Source organism: Oryza sativa, chromosome 7 (genome assembly GCF_034140825.1).
Source record: "Oryza sativa Japonica Group chromosome 7, ASM3414082v1".
Classification (NCBI taxonomy): Eukaryota; Viridiplantae; Streptophyta; class Magnoliopsida; order Poales; family Poaceae; genus Oryza; species Oryza sativa.
The window spans coordinates 23463566-23484310 of NC_089041.1; the positions used below are offsets into that span (position 1 = coordinate 23463566).

The 20745-nt window shown below is 43.1% G+C and overlaps 3 protein-coding genes and 1 long non-coding RNA gene across 4 annotated transcripts; 2 read left to right on the plus strand and 2 right to left on the minus strand.

Annotated features, from left to right (window-relative positions):
* The first annotated feature begins 190 nt into the window (after nt 1-190).
* LOC136357450 (uncharacterized) lies at nt 191-604 on the plus strand. The gene has a single exon (XM_066312709.1). It carries the CDS (start codon nt 191-193, stop codon nt 602-604), a length of 414 nt encoding a protein of 137 aa, XP_066168806.1.
* Nucleotides 605-2710: 2106 nt separating this feature from the next.
* On the minus strand, nt 2711-3524 carry LOC112939600 (uncharacterized). The gene is made up of 2 exons (XR_003243359.2): nt 3162-3524; nt 2711-3018 (listed from the first exon to the last, which is right to left on the minus strand). It is a non-coding gene; the product is annotated as an uncharacterized lncRNA (long non-coding RNA).
* A 6131-nt stretch (nt 3525-9655) lies between these two features.
* Nucleotides 9656-13105, plus strand: LOC4343694 (tubulin alpha-1 chain-like). Its single transcript, NM_001403123.1, has 5 exons — nt 9656-9898; nt 10809-11023; nt 11105-11304; nt 11862-12370; nt 12490-13105. Exons 1-5 carry the CDS (start codon nt 9786-9788, stop codon nt 12803-12805), a joined length of 1353 nt encoding a protein of 450 aa, NP_001390052.1. The 5' UTR covers nt 9656-9785; the 3' UTR covers nt 12806-13105.
* Nucleotides 13106-16854: 3749 nt separating this feature from the next.
* LOC107277023 (ethylene-responsive transcription factor ERN1) lies at nt 16855-18255 on the minus strand. The gene has a single exon (XM_015790754.3). It carries the CDS (start codon nt 18145-18147, stop codon nt 17200-17202), a length of 948 nt encoding a protein of 315 aa, XP_015646240.1. The 5' UTR covers nt 18148-18255; the 3' UTR covers nt 16855-17199.
* Nucleotides 18256-20745: the final 2490 nt, after the last annotated feature.

Consider the following 20745-nt stretch of genomic DNA (forward strand, 5'->3'; position numbering starts at 1 on the left):
ACGTCTTGTTCGATCTGTACCACGCCATGTTTCGTGTACCGTGGCCGCAAGGTCGATGGCGAGCTGATGCCGACGAGCTACGACATGGAGGACGGCGACGAGATCACGTTCGTCCCGATCAGCAAGCCAAGCATGCTCGTCACCCTCAAGATGAAGGGCAGGGTTGGCCGCAGCTAGCGTCACCCGCACCATGCACAGGACGGACAAGCTGCAAGACCTGATCGATTTCTACGACGCCATGGTTCCCGCCGATAAGTATTGCGACGGCGAGTGTCAGGTCGTGTACGGCGGGAAGACGGTCGAAGGCGAGAAGACGCCGGCGGATTGCGAGATGGAGGACGGCGATCAGATCAAACGGATGTCGAGCATGTTCGTGACCGTCACCGTCGGGTTCGTAAGCTTGGGGAAGAACATCGAGCACGCACACACCCTACGAAGGACTGACAAGCTGCAGGGCTTGATGGATTTATGCTCGAGTATGATGCCAAGTAGGTACAAGCATGGATGTCGCTTCTTGTTCGACGGCCGTTTTGTTCTTGGCTCACAAACTCCGGATGATCTCGCGCAGGAGGATGTGGATATGATCGATCTAACATGTTATTAGTTGGTGGTTGCATGTTTGTTGTTTGACAGCTGAAGTTTTTTCTCTGCTTCAGTTTCCAGCAATTGTTACTGCATCTCACTATGTTTGTGCTTTCATCAAATGGATCTTTCGAAAAAGAAAATCAAGAACTACCTGCTAAAACTGTTGTTAAAGTAGTAGCACTCCTATATCGTTGTTTAATTGGGGTATTGGTGCCGCAGATGTGCCCCGGGTGCATTTGTGCAAAGGCCGGAGATGTGATGATGCGTCTTTCAACTTCCAATATCGAAAAAAAAAAAGAATTCGTTGTCCTTAATGCAGGCTACTTGAGCGACTTTGCAAGTGAATCGTTAATGAAGAACCTCCGGCTACAATGTTTGATTTAGTCTTGTCACTAATTTTGAGCTCATTGATAATCTGCCTGCGAGCTACTCCCTTCGTCCTTAAAAAAAAAAAGACAAACCCTGAGTTTCCGTGCCAACGTTTGACTATCCGTCTTATATGAAATTTTTTTATAATTAATATTTTCATTGTTGTTAGATGATAAAATATGATTAATACTTTATGCATGACTTATATTTTTAATTTTTTTTATAATTTTTTCGAAAAAGACGGACGGTCAAACGTTGGATACGGAAACCAAGCTTTGTCTTTTTTTAGCACGGAGGGAGTACTCTGTGTTCTGAACTGAATTTCAAAAACTTGATTGGTTACACTTGCTCGAAAGAGTCTCTGCTTCCTACAATACGACTTTACTCTGATTGCATCAAGTCGACGAATTTTCTCTCATTGCGAAAAGGCATGGCAGCCCTCGTTGCAAGTCTTGCAACCCCCAAATGAGATGACCGCCGGCGCCGGAGCTTGCAAGTCTCTCCTCGCCGCAACCTTCGCCGCCTGCGGTAAAAAAGGGGGAAAAATACGTGAAAAGCTAGCGAATGACATTGTCAAATGCACGCAGTTTTGTTACGGTCATTGACGATTCATGGTATGATGATCTCATCTGCACCTTGTAATCGGCGGATGCCCGGAAGTTGACAGCAACCGCCGGTTTCTGGCGGCCACCGCCGCCGCCGCGGCCGCAGCCGAGCAGCAGGGCTAGGCCGGCGGCGGTGGCCGCCGTGAGCCCAACGGAGCAGAGCACGCCGACGACATGCTGCTGCCACCTGTGATCACCTCCTCCCCCTTGCTCATCCTCCACAAGCACCATCTCCACCTCCTCGTCGTTATCTGCATCACCCGATCCCTCGCTGGCGTTCGCGACAGCATCGTCCACCTCGTCGTCGTTGTCAAAAGCGTCGCGCCGACTTGCGACGGCGGCGGCGGCGGCGAAGTAGTTCGCGTTGAGGGACTTCTCGCTGTAGCCACCGGCAAGAACGCGCACCCGCGGCTCGTGGGTGATTTCGTCGTCGTCGGCGGCGGCGGCGGCGGTGACGAGCACGAATTTGTCGGCGGCGTCTGTCTCCGCCATCGTCATCGCCGTTGCGTAGAGATGAACAGATGACGAATCTGACGCCAAAGCTTTCTTTCGGTGCAAGAACAATGTTTAAGTCAAACCTTAAAATATAAATCATAAATAACTTTTAAATTGTTGAGTTTGAAAGTGTAAAAAATATATGTATAGATTTGTCTTAAAAAATATTTTTATAAAAATATATATCACTTTTCAATAAATATTTTTATAGATATAAGAAGTCAAAGTTGTATTTTGGAGACCGTGTCACTGTTCTAAACGACTTCCTTTACGTTACGAGTATGGAGAGAGTATGGAGAGAGTATATAGGTTACTCGTGCGCGGGCCGTCGTCGTGTACTCGTGTCACGTGAGGGACGTGAGGGCACACCGGCACACGCACAGGGAGGATAATTAGGCCGCACGAACCGTACAACCCCGGCCAGATAATTAAGGGCTTGATTATTGGACTAGACAACTTTGAGGCCCAGTGCACACGGTAAGCCCAAACCGAACCCAAAACTGAACTCATTCATAAATAGGCCTTACAGTCCGGCGAAAATATTTTTAATAGTCCGGTAAATAGGCCTTACCAAAAAAAATGCCCAGTAGAATGAAGTCCAACGCAGATTCCATGTATAGCATTTTAGATTTTTGGTAGAGCAATTCGAAAAGAAATAAATCATTAATGTATAATTAATTAAGTATTAATTATTATATTTAAAAATGGTTTAAATCGATCTTTTAAAAAATTGTATACAAAACTTTTACACAAAACACGTTATTTAACTGTTCGAAATACGTGCAAATGAAAAACGAGCAAGTTGCTGATTTTAACTTTTGGAAGAGAACTAATCATAGACTGATGAGTCCCAGACCCAGTACAGAGCCAGGTATTGCCATTGCCAACAAGGGCACAAGGCAACAAGTAGCCATCTCCTGCGGTACACCGGCATGGTCTCCACGATTTGCCCATAGCTGCAAGCCTGCAAGATGCCAAGACGGCTCGTCTCTCTCAGTAACTCCACCGATCGATCAACGGTGCGCACATGAAAGCAGCGCAGCAGCGAGCAAGCTACAGGAGCAAAGCAAAACCGGCTAAAAATCCAGTACTCGACCAGATCACAACCTGCCAGCCAGAGAGCCAGATGCGATGCGAGTGGACACTGGACAGTGGAGACGACGACGGCGTGGCCCCTACACTGCTCCCTCTCCCCTGCTTAAACAAGGGCAAGGAATCTCATCTCATCTCATCTCCTCCTGATCAATTAGGCCCCTCTCAGATGCTTTGTTTTGATTAGCGATGCTAATCATGGCCACCAGACGATAACCAGATTGTTTGTTTGTAGCTACTGCATCCCTGGCAATTCGCAGCGTTAAGTACTCTACTAGACTCTGGTCTGATGCTGCAATAATCGATCCATTTGGTTGGAGAACCTTTGGGGAAAAAATAAGAAAGCGGTAGGTTGGAGTTGGACGGGGTCAGGGAAGGAGGAGAAGAATAATCGAGGTTTCATTGCAGAGCAGGCTTGGAGATGAAGCCTCTGGAGCTGTCTGTCTGCCAGTCACTCGTGGCAGCCTCACTGTCAGCTGTACTGCATGCGTGAGCAGATCGGCCACACTATGCTGGCTCAGGGCGTGTTCTGTATAAGCACTTAAAGACGACTAGCTAATTAGATGCACGAAAAAGATATAAATCGTTAGCATATAATTAATGAACTATTATCCATTGTAAATTTTATAAATAAATTTATTTGTTTTTTTTGAAAATACATATATATATAAATCTATTATATTATTAAAGTAATAGAAAAAAGAGTCTCCACGTTCGCTCTCATGGCCTAGAAATTCTCATATTAATCGAAGAAAAAGAAAAAACAGAGTCCATATAGAAATACAATTTAGAAATAGCTGAAATTCGAAATTAAAAAATAAGAAATATTAGAAGAGTAGACTAGAGTCCATATAGAAATACAATTTAGAAATAGTTGAAATTCGGAATTAAAAAATAAGGAATATTAGAAGAGGAGAGTAGAGTCCATATTGAAATACAATTAGGAATAAATGAAATTCAGAATTAAAAATAAGGAATATTAGAAGTAGAGTATAGAGTCTATATAGAAATACAATTAGGAAATAATAGAAATTCGGAATTAAAAATAAGGAATATTAGAAGTAGAGTATAAAGTCCATATAGAAATACAATTAAGAAAAAAAAGAAAATCAGAATTAAAAAATAAGGAATATTAAATACAATTAAGAAAAAAAATAGAAAATCAGAATTAAAAAATAAGGAATATTAGAAGTAGAGTATAGAGTCCATATAGGAATTTAATACTAACTAAAATTCAGAATAAATATAATTTGATAAACATACTAGTTTTATAATAAAACATACTGTTTAACAATTTGATAAACATATTCACGATAAATGAGATATTAGTTCAGCTCAAATCTAGTTTAAAACGTGTCCTTAATTCAAAGTAGGAGTAGTAGCCATCCCAATTCAATACTCCTACTGCCATCGCGAAAGCTTCAGACCCTGTAGATAGATGGCTACCTAGATAGAGATAGGCGAAAGCTTAACCATCAGTATGATTACTAGTAGTATATAGTAGTCGAGGTAATATCAGTATTATGTTGCTAGCGCACAAAATGTACTCAACGACAGGATGCAATCAACGACGTGTTCATTCAAATTCGTCCTAGTTTGTGTACGTGTGCGTACGATCGATGTAGACCGGTCCTGATCATCCTTCTACTCCACTGTTTCTGCTGGATCATTGATCGGTCAGGCGGCTGATGCTTGTGGTGCAACGATGAGGTTTGCCGTTTGATCGACCGATCGATCGAGCTCGGCTGGATCGCAGCTGGACGTGCTGGCGACCGTCTACCGGCGGCCATGATTAATTTTCATTGGCGTGACGATGACGATGATTGATGGTGGTGTGGTGTCCGGTAACAGGTAAGCTCCGCGGGGGCAGGGACCCCGCCGCCGCCGTGGTTGGTGTTGCCTCGCCATCCGTACCGGTCGTAAAAAAAAAAGTCCCCGGCTTCTCTCGGCATCACAGTATTCACCAAATCGTTTAGATAAAATTATCGCCTCACGTTTGGTGGTTATCATGGTAACAGTACGATTACTGTGAAAATCGTGTGATTATCGTGGGATACGTCATGATTTAAAAGCTCTAAAAAGGAAATAACCTCGCGGTTATGTATCCTCGCAACTCGCATCAGCGGCTCCTGTGTCGGAGTGGAACCGGGCTACAGTACAAAATCGCGATACAGCACGGTCTCGTCCTAGCACCCGACACAACCGTCACGGCTCACGGGTTTTACCAGCAATTCACCGTAAGATCGCGGGGGAGGGAGGCAGCTACTACTACTACTTGTGCTGTGGTTTTGCAGGCTGGCAGTGGCATGGGAACGCGAGAGGCCACATGAGATGAGAGGGACAGCTCACTTGAGCGGCTGCCCCCACGTGCCCTGCACAGTGTGACTGACACACACCATGGACCCCACGCTTCGCTTCGTGCTTCCGTGTGTGCACCGGGTCTTTGGTGGTGGTGGTGGAACGGGTTGTTAATTACTACAGTACACAAGAAACAAACTGGCGAGGCGCCTGGGCGGAGATATTTTGCTGCGTGCGACGGGCCGGCCGGGCCGACGGGGGGAGAAGGTGGGGCCCGGTGGAGGGGAGGGCAGTTCATCTGGGTGGGGCCGGCGTCCGTACGTAGGCAGCGGATCATGGTCTCATGGACACCCCGTGTGTTGGCCTACGGCCACGCCGTCGACGTCTCGACGAGCCTACTTCGAAATCGTGAAACTGGAAATTTCCAATTGTCCTGCCTACAAGCGTGTTTTATCGTGGCATTTCTGGGGTTGCTAGTTGGCACGCGCGCCAACTTGCTAACTGCTTTCGGCCCATCAACCCATCAGCCATTTTTTCCTTTTCTCACGAGTTGTTGTTTCTTTTTCTTTTGCGATTTTTTTTCGATTACTTTTTTTTAATCTTTAGCACACTTATTTTTTTTCAAAAATGTTTTGAGCTAAAAGTTTTAAAATCTTAAATTGAAAATTTTTAATTCTGATTTGAAAGTATTCAAATCTCGAGTTGAAAATTTTCGAATCTGAGTTGAAAGTTTTTGAATCTCGAGTCGAAAATTTTCGAATCGGAGTCGAAAGTTTTCAAATCTCGAGTTGAAAGTTTTTTAAATCTGAGTCGAAAGTTTTCATATCTTTTCAAATCTTAACTTAAAAAATTTCAAATCTGTACTTGAAGGTTTTCAAATCTGAGTTGAAAGTTTTCAAATCTCAATCTGGACAAACTTTCAATTTGAGATTTGAAAATTTTGAAAACTTTCAACTCAATATTTGAAAACTTTCAACTCAAGATTCGAAAACTTTCAAATCAAGTTTTCAAATCTCGAGTTGAAAGTTTTTTAAATCTGAGTCGAAAGTTTTCATATCTTTTCAAATCTTAACTTAAAAAATTTCAAATCTGTACTTGAAAGTTTTCAAATCTCGAGTTGAAAGTTTTCAAATCTGAGTTAAAAGTTTTCAAATCTCAATCTGGACAAACTTTCAAGTCCAGATTTAAAAATTTTGAAAACTTTCAATTTGAGATTTGAAAACTTTCAACTCAAGATTCGAATACTTTCAAATCGAGATTCGAAAACTTTCAAATCAAGATTTGAAAAAAATTGAAAAATTTTCAAATTGAGATTTGAAAACTTTCAAGAAGATTCAAAAACTTTCAAGTTCAGATTTGAAAATTTTCAACTCAAAATTTTAAAACTTTCAAACTCAAAACATGTTAAAAGATTAAAAAAAATAATCAGAAAAAAAGTGTGAAAAAAAACGAAAAAATTGGTAAAAAAAGAAAAAAAGGTGGGAGGACGCGCGCACGCATTAGCGATTCTAGGCATTTTTTATTTGAGAAACGACCTCTTTTTAGCTATGAACTACTTCCTCCGTTTCACAACGTAAGTTATTCTATACGTCTAGATTCATTAATAACCATATAAATGTTGGAACTGTTAGGATGGCTTACATCGTGAAATGGAGGGATTACATGTCGATTTTAGAACATAATATTAGAATTAGCATTTTTTAGTTTTTTTTCACTTCTCTTTGGCTTAAGACCTCTAAGAGTAAGGCTTAGTTTGAATATCATGTTGGCTTGAGCTTTTCGGGCTTGTTCACTTTACTACCATTTTCAACCTTACTTTTTTTTTTGCAAAGTTACCAAAAAAGTGGTTATATTTAATTTGTTGCCAAATTTTAGTTTTTACATATGAAATCTTGCCAAAATTTGGTAACCTTGCCAAAATTTTGGCAACCTTACTAAAATTTGGCAATGCCAAAACTTGGTAAGGTTGAAAATAGTAGCAAAGTAAATAAGTCCTTCAATTGCACGTGAAACAAAACATATCATTAGCGTATAATTAATCAAGTATAAAACATTATAGTACTTGAAAAATGAATTTATTTGACTTGTTAAAAAAACTTTTATATAGGATTTTTTTGCAACCAACACATTATTAATAGTCCGGAATGTGTGTTTACTCAAACGATAAAGTAGCTAAAGCCAAAAGTTAAATAGTAGAATGTAGCCTAAGGCTGATTTATTTTGAACAACTCTAAACATTCACTTCCTCGTTGTTCGTTAGCACCTATTGAAAATTATTAAATGGTGCGTTTTGTAAAAAAGTTATATATAAAAGTTTATCTCAAAAATAAAATAAATATATTATTTAGCTTGTAATAATTAATACTAGTTAATTAATCATTCACTAATGATCCATCTCATTTTATAACAGACCGTAAGGGCTTAGTTCGATTTATTTGTTAGGTTTTGTTTTTTTTGTTGCACACAAAATAAGACGTGTTATTAACACATGATTAAATGATTATTAACTATTAAAAAAATAAAATATATTTATTTTATGTTTTAAAAAGAAACTTATATATTGAAACTCTTTGTAAAATACACCGAATAGAATAGAGCGCAGCCTAGGATGGATGTACAAAAGTCTATTCGTAAAATTATCTTTGATTATCTTGGTCACATGTCCTAAGCCTAAGGAGAAGAAAATGTGGTACATGAAGCAAAGCCCAAAAATATACCAAGATCGCATCTCTGATGTGCATTGTTTTCTGAAGGAGATAATAAACATTAAACTTTCTATGAAGGAGTATGGTTTTCCTTTATTTGGTAAGGAATATTAAAGAGCTGTTCACTCAGAAAAATATATGCCAACACATGTAAAATATTAAAGGCATATTCCCAACACATTATCTAGGGTTGGCTAGCCTACACTGTAGTGCTAGCTTGCTGGTAGTATCGAAATTGATCCCAGTGAGTCCATCGTTTTCCTATTTGTGTACTTTACGTTTTCAAGCGCACGCATAGTGTTTAGCTATAACCGGAATTCTCACAACCAAGATAATTTACTCAGACTCCCAAGCCCTGACTGATGAATGCCGCCATTGGAAATTCATTTGGCACAACCGTGCCCCTCCCCGAGTCCAATTCTTTCTCTGGCTCCTCATCAAAGAACGCCTCCCTACTAAGGCTCACAAGAAGCAGATTGTTCAATCCCCGCGATGCGCCCTCTGTGATGCTGCGGATGAAACAACGATGCATCTGTTATTTGGCTGTCAGTTTGCTCAACATTTTTGGGGGTCCATTGATGTCACCCCTGCCGTCGCTTCAGTGCAAGATATTTCAGCCCTCCGCCCTCCAAGCCGTCTACCTCAGCAGCATTTCCAAATTTTTTACATTCTTTGCTTATGGGGTCTGTGGAATCATCGTCATGATGTTGTATTCCGTTCTCTCTCTGTTTCTTTTCCCCGTGTAGTTAAGAAATGTATTGAAGATGCTTCTCTATGGGCCGAGCGTATTCGTAGAGACGATAGGCCGGTTGTTTATGCCTGGAAGTCTCTCCTATCCTCCGCTGTAAGGTCTCACAATATGTAATGACTGTACCTCCCCCCTATTTTGCTTAATGAAATTCAGGTGGGGAAGCTCTCCCCCCGGTGAAATTTCTAAAAAAAACTAATCAACCGTGTAGTCTATTTGGCATGTTCATTTTACTATCATTTTCAACGCTACCAAATTCTAACAATTAGTAAATTTCAGCACAATTTGGTAATACCCAGGAATTGGCAAGGTAAAAAAATTCAGGTGCTGTTTAGTTCGTTACTTTCTTAAATATGTTTTATGGCATGGTGGGATGTGATTGGTATGATAATAAACTGTACATGCCCTATATAATTTTCAAAAGCATGTTTACATTTATAGCCATGACACCTGCTTAAAACAATTTATGGAAACTTCTTTAAATCGCAAAAGAAGGTGACAAAAAACGGCGGCTCCATTTGCCGTTACTCCAAACGTCAAGTTCATGTGGCAGCCTGGCAAGAGCGTCCATGGCCGTTTCGCTCACGAGGGCTCACCGTGAACCGGGTCCAGAGAGCGCCGGTCCACGTAAAAAAGCAAACCGCTCAGCCAGCCCAGCCCAGCCCACGGGCCGTGGTCCCGGTCCACCACTCCTCCCACCCTCCCCCTCTCTCTTTCTCTCTCCTCCGCCCTTTTATCTCCCGATCTCTCACATTTTGGAAAGAAGAGAGAGAGAAAGAGAGAGAGAGAGAGGCCGCTTCTCTAGTCTAGACCAAAGGAAGGAAACCAACCGAGAGGCGAGGCGAGGAGAGGAGAGGAGAGGAGAGGAGGAGGAGGAGGGAGGAGAAGATGAGAGAGATCATCAGCATCCACATCGGCCAGGCCGGGATCCAGGTCGGCAACGCGTGCTGGGAGCTCTACTGCCTCGAGCACGGCATCGAGCCCGATGGCACCATGCCCAGGTGACGATGAATCCCCCCTCCCCCTCCCCCAACCTCTTCTTCTTTGATCCGTAGATGCATTCCTGTTCCTGATCTCGGGAGGCGGCCCCGCGTTCCCCGGCTTCGTTTGATCTGGTAGCCCCGGTTGAGTTGCGTCCGAAATGCCAGATTTGTTTCGCCGTCTGTTTTTTTTTGTGTGTATGTGTTTTTTTTGGGGGGAAATTGTTTGCTTCGGCGGAGCGAACGATGGGTGCAGCCTTCCGCTTGTACTTCTCGTTTGGACTCTGCGGATTGGTTTTGGCCGAACCTTCTTGGTGGTTGGTGCATCTCCTTGCCGGTTGGTGAGGGGATTGCAAGGGACAGGACGAACACCGTGCGTCTCGGAGGAAGGGAATTTTAGCCGTAGTTTTTACGCTCTTTTTTTTACCGTTTGGAATTATATGGAGGAATGCGTTTGATTTTCTCCGGAGTAGACTGTAGATTTGCGTGCTGGTTGCATGTTTACAAGTTGGCAATTGGGAGTTTCCAGAGTTCTTTACGGTTCTAGATCTGCGAATTTACTTGTGGGGTGATGCTTAGTAAATAATGTCACATGGAAGCTCTGAGTGTCAGACTGAGCACGTAGATCGTCCTAGATTGGAGAGTTTAATCTGGGTTACTATTAAAAGCGGCATCCTCCACTATCGAGGAGGATTTGTTTTGTTGGTTTTACTTTGCTTGGTGTAAGAATTGAGTAGATTATTGAATCATAAACAATTGTGCTCATGCTGCCTTGCCTGAGAATTAGATTCCATTATATTATCATGGATGTAGCCCGCTTTTTGTAGGCAGCTCTGGTAGACTGTAATTTATTTGGTACTGCATAGGCTAATGATTAGAATTATCAGTCAGTTTTGATTTCTAAACATTGTGCTGTTTGCTCTTGGTGCAGTGATACAACGGTTGGCGTCGCACACGATGCGTTCAACACTTTCTTCAGCGAGACGGGCGCTGGCAAGCATGTGCCCAGGGCCATCTTTGTCGACCTGGAGCCCACTGTCATCGACGAGGTGCGCACTGGGTCGTACCGTCAGCTCTTCCACCCTGAGCAGCTCATCTCTGGGAAGGAGGATGCCGCTAACAACTTTGCCCGTGGCCATTACACTGGTAATTCAGCTTAGAGTTCATACAAGTGTTATTCTATTGCAACTGTGCATGTGTCTTGTTCTCATTGTTTGTGGAATGCAGTTGGAAAGGAGATCGTAGATCTATGCCTGGACCGTGTGCGCAAGTTGGCAGACAACTGCACTGGGCTGCAGGGATTCTTGGTGTTCAATGCTGTTGGTGGTGGAACTGGATCAGGACTTGGTTCTCTTCTGTTGGAGCGTCTCTCTGTTGATTATGGAAAGAAGTCCAAGCTTGGCTTCACAATTTACCCTTCCCCCCAGGTATAACTTAATCTGATCCATGTTAGTTGTACTCTGAGGGAAAAAATTAAATAAAATGCTCTATACCAGAAACTTGAAATTTTCAGGCTGGTGTAGAATTAATTTATTTGGACACCTGCTTAGATATGGGCCATGTTATCAGCCACTTCTTTTTCTTGTTGTTGTGAGTTGTGCATGGCAATATATTGATTATTGGATCTGCCAACCATTCTCTAATTAGTATGTGGACTAATAAACTGCTGGCCTGGCTGCCTGGCTGGTGGGGATCTACCTATATGGCTATACAATATCCCTATCTTATGTAGACTCTTTAGTGAACTTTTATGGACTATTAGTCTTCTTCGCGAAGTCTGTAATACCATGCATTGTATGAGCCAGCATTATCCTAGTGTACTGTACCAACTTTCCATGTGATGTGGGCCTTTCAGCTTGTTCATGTGATGAGTGGGTTTGCTTTGTCTTAGCTGTTGTGGGGACAATTTGGGTAGAGTTGTTGTACAATTATTTAAAGTTCATCATATCATTATCTTCTCGTCTTATGCCACTCTGGTTTGCAGGTCTCAACAGCTGTTGTAGAACCATACAACAGTGTCCTCTCCACCCACTCCTTGCTTGAGCACACTGATGTGGCAGTTCTCCTAGACAATGAGGCTATCTATGACATATGCCGGAGATCCCTTGACATCGAGAGGCCAACCTACACCAACTTGAACAGGCTCATCTCACAGATCATATCTTCACTCACCACCTCTCTGAGGTTTGATGGCGCTATCAATGTGGATGTCACTGAGTTCCAGACCAACCTTGTCCCATACCCTCGCATCCATTTCATGCTTTCATCCTATGCCCCTGTTATCTCTGCTGAGAAGGCTTACCATGAGCAGCTTTCTGTGCCTGAAATCACCAATGCTGTTTTTGAGCCCTCAAGCATGATGGCTAAGTGTGACCCTAGGCACGGGAAATACATGGCTTGCTGCTTGATGTACCGTGGTGATGTTGTTCCCAAGGACGTCAATGCCGCAGTTGCAACCATCAAGACGAAGAGAACTGTCCAGTTTGTTGACTGGTAAGCTGTCTTCATCACTATTTTAGTTGCGCTTATTTTAATCACAGGCAACCTATCCACTTGTTTATCAACACCTGATTGGCTAACCAACTGTTTATTGCTTCTCTTCCTCCACAAAGGTGCCCTACTGGATTCAAGTGTGGCATCAACTACCAGCCACCCTCTGTTGTCCCTGGTGGTGACCTGGCTAAGGTTCAGCGTGCAGTGTGCATGATCAGCAACAACACTGCTGTTGCTGAGGTTTTCTCGCGCATCGACCACAAGTTCGACTTGATGTATGCTAAGCGTGCGTTTGTGCACTGGTACGTTGGTGAGGGAATGGAAGAAGGTGAATTCTCAGAAGCCCGTGAGGACTTGGCTGCCCTTGAGAAGGACTATGAGGAAGTCGGCGCCGAGGGTGCAGACGACGAGAACGACGATGGAGAAGACTATTAGTAGCTGGTTAATAAGTAGTTCTCTGGTTAATGATTGGTTTGTCAGTATACTCCGGTTCCGTTGCATTGCATATTCCTGTTATGTGTGTTTACTTTTTGTACTGTGCTAAACTGTTGTTAGCCCCTCGTTGGCCATGATTGTTCATATCTTCCCATTTTGCTGTGCATTGCTTGCTACTCCCCCCCAAGCTTGGTACATATGCCATTCTGAGCTGAATTGCAAAACTGTATGCTCTCTATGCATGGTCCAATGGAGCTATGGATGCTTTCTTCTATTAATCTCTCTGCGCGTTTACTCCTTAGTTGCATGTGAATTGTGAAACATGAGATGCTGAAGAAACACAAGGATGGCAGCATCTACTGCTTCTAGGTCCTAAATATCTGATACTCTGAGCTACAAATCTGAGCTCGAGTAAAGAGATCAGCAACTTGGATCCATACGTTCACAGGACCAATCTGAGCTCGGTTCAAGGGGTAATTAGCAAGCAAATGCAGGAAGATAGCTGGTGGTATTCCCTTTGTCCCAATGTGGTGTCTCCATATGCCTGTATCACCGTTACATGTTTAATAGGGTGTCCTTGATCTGCACTACAGAAGATTGGAACCAAGCGATCTGGCGGCTGGCTGGTGCACCGCAGCGCCAGTGGATATCTGCTGGTTGGGACGGGAGTACGGGACTTTGGTTGGTCAGGTAGTAGCCTCGAGATACCTGAAACAGGTTGTCACATATTCAAGCCTCCCAAGGCCGGCCTGTTCCCGTTTTTCTGTAGTCACGATCACATGGTACCAATTATGCTTAGCCATTGTCGCTGTGTAGTTTAGCTGTCATAGGATCAAGTGAGGTGAATTATCGGTGGGTGATGCGAACCTAAAGTAGATTAACTGTGTCTCCTCACTTTCGTCTCCGGGAACGAGCATGGGTTTAACTATTTCATTAAAGGACGGTGATGGAGATCATTTTTTTTAGCCGTACCGTTTTTCCGTAGGTCTGAAACGATTTTATTCATACTCACCTTCTTACCGCCACTTTTCCATGACAATCCTTGCTATTTAGTACTACTTCAAAAGGAGCTTCCAAGGGCAGCTCCAGTGTATGTTCGATTACTGTAGTTCGTGAACAACGAATGCAACTTTGGTTCGGTGGCTGCAGTGTGCACATCGATTTATAGGACTCACATACAGCAAGAAAAGTTAAGGGGAAAATGTAAATTATTTGATTGGGCTCGAATATGTTCAACCCCATCAGCAACAAATAATACTTTAATTGTCTAACACTAACTCAATTTTGGAGATCGATTTTGCTATCTGACACACAACAATCGACTCTCCCAGTGTGCTGTCTCCGATATACTCAGTTCGATTTCTGCACACATTGGAGCTGCTCCAATAGTGACATCAGACATACAGCCTCAGTTGATGAGGTCGGACACCCAGGCAACGTCGAGGCTAACACTGGCAGCGGCGGTGACGGTGACGGTGACGGTGGCGGCGACGGTGGAGATGGCACCATCCCGGCTTAGCCGCTCGAATACCTTCTCATGGGGGCTCTCCCGGACTCCAACTCTCTCGACTGGCTCCTCGTCACAGATGAGCCTGAGGTCCAGTGGCTCCAGTCTCCAGATTGGGTACTTGGGCATGAAGCGGGAGGCGGTGGTCGGTGGTCACCGTTGCCGTGGAAGCCGACGGAGTGGTTGGAGGATGTAGAGGCCAGTGACGGCGCACGCGTACATCCGCTACTCATTGCCTTCGTACTTTTGCGGCGCCGCGGAAGTCCGGTAGAGAAGGAAGGAGAGAAATAGTGTAGGATGACAGATGGGCCTCACTTTATATTTTTAATTTTTCTATGACCGGGCTATCACGTCGCGAATACCATTTTCAGTATTGTTCTGATAGTTAGTACTCCCTTAGTCCTAAAAAAATTTAAATCTAGGACTAGATATAACACATTCTAGTACAACGAATCTGGACAGATGTATGTCTAAACTTGTTGTATTAGGATGCAATTTTGCTATATATTTGTCGACAAATTTTCCTCCAAAAATTTGACAGATGTAATTACAGTACAATCGTAGTGTAATTACACTGTAACTTGCATGTAATTACACTGTAGCTATAATATAACTTGTATATAACTTTCAAAAATCTCTTCGTAACATGTTATTTCGGTAAAATAGAGATCGCGGGAACAAATCCTTTCACATATGTGTGTGTTGTGATTTTTTTTCTTCTTCGCCAAAACAAATCTTATAATAGATCTAACAATTCAAAATTACGGAAACTTACATACAAGTTACACTGTAGTTACATGCAAGTTACAGTGCAATTATACTACGATTGTACTATAATTACATTTGTCAAATTTTCAGAAGAAAATTTATCGATAAATATATAGGTAGTCCTGATCCAGTATTAGATTGGTTTTTTTATAGGACGGATGGAATAAGTCCAAAGAAAACAACCTCCTAGAACGGATGGAGTATTTTTGGTTTTGACAGTTAATTATAACTATCTTTTTCCCTCGCGAGTCGCCACTCGGCAGGCAGGCAGTGCGTCATGGCCCAAGCCCAAAGTCATATATATCTACGTGTTCTTTGGGCCGCCTAACCACGTGTCCAAGCCACGGCCCACGAGTCGAAATGAGAACATTCTGGGCTGGGCCGCAAACATTCGGCCGGCTATTTCCCGCGCGTACGCACGCAGCAACCGAGATTACTGGCTGACACGGCGGATCAAATATTCAAATCAAAGGCTCAAACTTGCGGTGGTTGAAGGCTGAAGCAGCTAATTCTTTGTCCTGCTCTCTTCACCCAAAACAGGAGGCTGGAGACATTTTAGAACTGTTCAACATGGAGTTTTCTGTACCGAACAAGCGTGTAAGCGTGTAAGGAACCTTTTCCCCTCAACACTTAGAATGGAGTGGTAGATTAACACATGATTAATTAAGTATTAGTTAAAGAAAACTTGAAAAATAAATTATATGATTTCTTAAAGCAACTTTCTTATAGAAAAGTTTTAAAAAATACACCGTTTAGCAATTTAGGAAACGTGCGCACTTCCAAAATGCGACGATAATTGTTTGGTTATCATGGTTACTAGTCTTATTTGACCTGTTTAGATTTAGAAATTGCTTGGTAAGCCTACAATTTCAATAAAACCCAAAGCGAGAATTAAATTATTGATAAAATTTGTCTGATTCTTGCCAGTAACCGTTTGGTTATCATGGTTATCGACGAAACCAGTATGGAGCAGTTTTCGACTACCGATTGTCCGATTGCATTTGCAAACCCTGATTCTGTCTTTCGAGTCCCGTCTTGTCGAAGGATATAAATCAAAAGCAAAACAAACGGAAATGCTTCAAATAACTAACAATTGATTCGAGTCATATCTGAGCAAGTTTATTAGTAGCTGAGCACCTTTTCTTTTTCCTAAGATGAGGTTGTCACCTGCTCTTTTCAGTTCTCACCTGCTTTGCATTCTTTACTGAATATATTAGGCTCGTCCCGGAGTTCTGTGGCCTTTTCCTGACCATTGCAATAGAAAATCTCTCCTCTTCTTGTCATGGTGCGTGCGTTTGTATGTTCCAGTGTCGTAAGCAACAGCAGTATTTCTTCTGCTCTCGTGGAGCTCAGCCATTTGGAGCTGCAAGTTGCAGATAAATCGTTAATAATTCAGGTTAAACTGAACTTTTGGACTGACCTCATAATTTATCAGTAATTTCCCCCCAGTTGGAATTGAAGATATTGGTTATAGAATTTCAGGAACAGCCAAAAGATTTGGTCGGATTTCAAACGAGAAACTACCGGTGCATTTTAGTTCTTGTAAAAATTTTGATAGGGAAAACCTTTCAAATCGGCCCTTTTATTTTTGTGGGCGGTAAAATATTTCAAATGTTTTAACTTGTCAGTGCACAATAAACTTGCACAAGTTTCAGGGTTTTTTTTATAGCAATGCAACAGTATTTATTATCTGCATTGCACTTAAAATCCATGCTCATGGAAAAGATTAGAGCTTGCCATTTTGCTCATCAGAATCCAATCTCAAACACTTGAACATATATATGAACTACTCTACATCTGAATTTGGTTTTACATACATAACAAACGACTTGAACTTACTGCATAGAATCTCTAATCTATCCTGAAGTGAAAAACTAAAGCAAATTGCACAGAAAAAATAACCAATTGTCCAACTCGAAACAAGTAGAATCATCTTCCTCTTTGAAACTGCACTGCCTGGCTGCAGCAAAAAACCAATTGAGCTTACATGGACATGCATGGGTACAGCTGATCCAGGAGGCAACAAAAGAGCAAGAACGACGACGGCGAGTCGGCGAAGGAAGCACATACGCCGGCTGCCGCCGGCGGCGACGGCGGCCGGAGGTGAGACACACACGCGCTAATGGCACAGTGGCGAGAAATCCCAGAACGGGTCGCAGGCGGACGCGTCGAACACCTTGTCGAAGTACTCCTGCAGGCCGTTCATGGCGTACAGGGACGCCGAGATCCGCCGCTCCACCTTTATCCGCTCGAACTCCGCCATCTCGACCGGCGGCGTGCCGGCGCTTGACTCCTCCGGCGACGCCGTTGCTGGCGGTGGCGTGACGGCGTCGACGGCGGCGAAGCTGTCCAGCTCTGGGAACGGGCCGAACGCCGTGTCGAACATCCAAGAATCGAACTCCTCGGCGCCCGCGTGGACGAAGTCCGGCCGGTACACCTCGCTGGCGTCCGTTGGTGCGCCGCCGCCGCCGCCGCCTTGCTTCACGGCGCCGTCGCAGCTGTCCGTGCTGCTGCTGCTGCTGCTCGAGCCACCACAAGCACTACCCGCACCATCGCTATTGCTATTGCTTGTGGTTGTGATCGTCGGAGTGGCCGCCGCCGCCGCCGCCGTGGTGGACCTCTTCTTGGATGCGGCGCCGGGGGAGCCGGCCGTGGCCGCGGCGGCGGACCTGGCCTTCTTGAGCTTCTTGTGGTGGAGGATTCCGCGGATGCGGACGGCGAGCGGGCAGTCCGGCGAGATGCGTGGCGCGAAGTTGGTGCGCGCCTCGGCGCCGCGGAGGAGGCGCGCGGCCTCGTCGTAGGCGCGCGCGGCGGCGTCGGCGGTCTCGAAGGTGCCGAGCCACATGCGGATCTTCTGCGTCGTGTCCTTGATCTCCGCCACCCACCGCCCCGACGGCCGCTGCCGGACGCCGACGAACTTGCTGTGGCTCGTGCTGCCCTTCTTCCTCCCCCGCGGCTTCGTCGGCTTCGCCGCCGGCGACGCCGCCGCCGCCACCTCTTGGCTGTAGTAGTAGCAGTAGTCTTGCAGCTGGAACACTGGAGGTTGCACTTGGAAGTTGAGCTCCATGTGTTTGTGTGTGAGCTTGTGCTTTTTTCTTGGTTTTTTTGATGTTTTGGTTTGAGAGAGTTAGGGTAGGAGACACAGGTGTCTGTGTGCCAACTGCTTGCTCTCTGCTTGATGGCTTGATGGTTGGCATTTGGCAAAGGTGAGAATTTATAGAGGATTTGTGAGAAATATTGTAAGGGCATCATGCCAATGGTAGTGCCCCTGTGGGGTTACTTTCAGAGTATCAGTTTCAGTCTTCCAGGTTTGGTCAAATTATGTTGTAGTTTCTGTTGAAGCAAATGTTCGATTTTATACATTATCTAAAAAATGGGTTTAATCAAATCATGGCCTGTCTACTTATGAATTATTATCAATCATATGATCCTGTCATTTTTGTATGTTACTGTGTGTCCATGGAAAATGAAGTATGTATTTGCACATAGTAACATAAGGCAAATTTTGTTGGGATGTTTTTGTCTTGTCAATTTGTTCTGTTTCATGTATTGTCTGTCAGAAACTATGGCAAAGGTAGTGGCCTCCCTGTCTCTGTAATTGAATCAACAATTTGGGATGCTTGTAGGCTTGTAGTGCATCACCACTAAATTTGACCTTTGTATTTTCTGTGATTCTGATTCTTTAAGATAATATCATGATTCATTTGATCTGTTCAGTGATTGGATGAACTTATCCAATATATCTGAAGATATCTCTACCGAGTTTAGTCAATTATTTGAAAATATAAAAAGTATATTTATTTTTGCTTTTAGTCAATATGGCCAGTTTTTTTCCCAGTATCTCCTAAACTTTACATGCATGCGAGCAATAAGTTATGGTAATCAATAGGAATTAGAACGAACATGCTCCCAAATTAACCTGGAAGCAAAAGTCAAGGAGTTTGCATTTCTTAATGTTCTTTTACAAGGTCTAAACCGGAAAGCATTAGCTTAACTGAAGCATTTGGGCCACTAGTTAGACTAGTTCTTCCCTAATTGGTGGGTATGTATTTAATCAATTAATCTAACCAAAACCACTAACATGAGACCAAGTCTTCCATTGCATGAAAATGTGCCATTTGGCAGAATTTGAGAGAATGATTACAAACAATGAAAATACAAACTACTAAACATCAACTTTTCATCAACGCCGCTCAACTTGTGTTTTTGTATTGTCAGGTCATTTGACAACTTCCCCATCAGCCAAGTCTTTCTCCTTCACTGGATGAGGCAGTCGTTCTCTGCTAGTTCAATGTTGGATACCTTTCAATTTCCGGAGCATCTTTTCTACAGACATAAGGATTAAGGAAAACTGTGACAGCAGCCGTCCCAGTGTGTTTTTAGTACTATATCTGTACGAACTACGAAAACCAGTACTTCTGTACTTCTAGAGCTTACGGGAACAATAGTTCGAAGAGAACTTTTACGATGTTTGCATTCCAAAAAAAGGTATAGATCCAACGCTACTCAATCACAGGTATCATGTAAAAGGTATTTAAGTATTGGTATAGATACTTAAGTACTAAGGATAAAAATATAATTTTACTAGTACAGAAAAAGGGTAGAATTATCTCCCAAATTAGAATCAGTACTGCGTAGGTACTACCGTATGAGTTAACATTTCTCCGGTACCAGCTTTATAGGTTCTTATTTGCGTATTTTCTCTTTTGTATGGTTTCCTCTAAATTTACGTTGTATCTGAGTTAAGTCATTTAGTTGGCACCAGCGTTACAGGTTCTTAAGTCGCATCATTTTATCTAGAGTTACTCTGTTCTTTGATGTTCTTTTTTACGTGGTTTTCTCTAGATTTACATTGTGTTCTTGTAACCCATACATGTCAATCAGATCTTGCCTCCTGTTCAAACGCTCGACCATGCCAGATCTTCTTCCTCGACCGTATCTCCTTGTGGGTGCACCCGTTCAAACACTAGATGCACCCGTTCAAACACTAGAAGAACACCAGAGGAGTAGATCTCGTTTACTATCCCACAAAAATTCCAGTCCCTTATATAAGAAATTTATGAGCTACATAAATAACTAATCAATTGTGTAAATAAACATAGGATAACTTATAGATGCGCTAGCTTGCGCCTAGTCGTCGACCGGGCGATCTCATCTCCTCTTCATCCCTCAACCATGCAGACGCTTTTTCCTCTGTCTCCTTCTGGGGAACCGTTCAAACCCTAAATCAAGAACGAAGCGAAGGGAGAGAAGAAAGGAGATGCGATCTTTCTGTTTATTTTGATACAGAACAATTCGTTGCTAAATCAACAGCGTATCTGTGATTTACTTTTTTTTTCCTCATGGTATACCGATCTGCACAACGATTTACTGATAGATTGGTGTAAGTATTCAATTCACGTATAATGCCCATGTTTTACTAGTTAATTACTCCACTGCTATAATGTTACAGTAATTTTGTTCCATACCTTGCCCCTCTCTTGATCAATGGTACACGTTGTTTCACCTCTAGGTACCTCTAAGTACCTCGCAAACACCGTAAAAGGTCTCTAGTTCGAAAGCTAACTTTTGAGTATCTACAAAGGAATAAGGAACCGAGAGGTATCTTATTTTTATGTAAAATTTAGCAAGTCTTGATATATATAGTGGTACTTACTTTAGGATC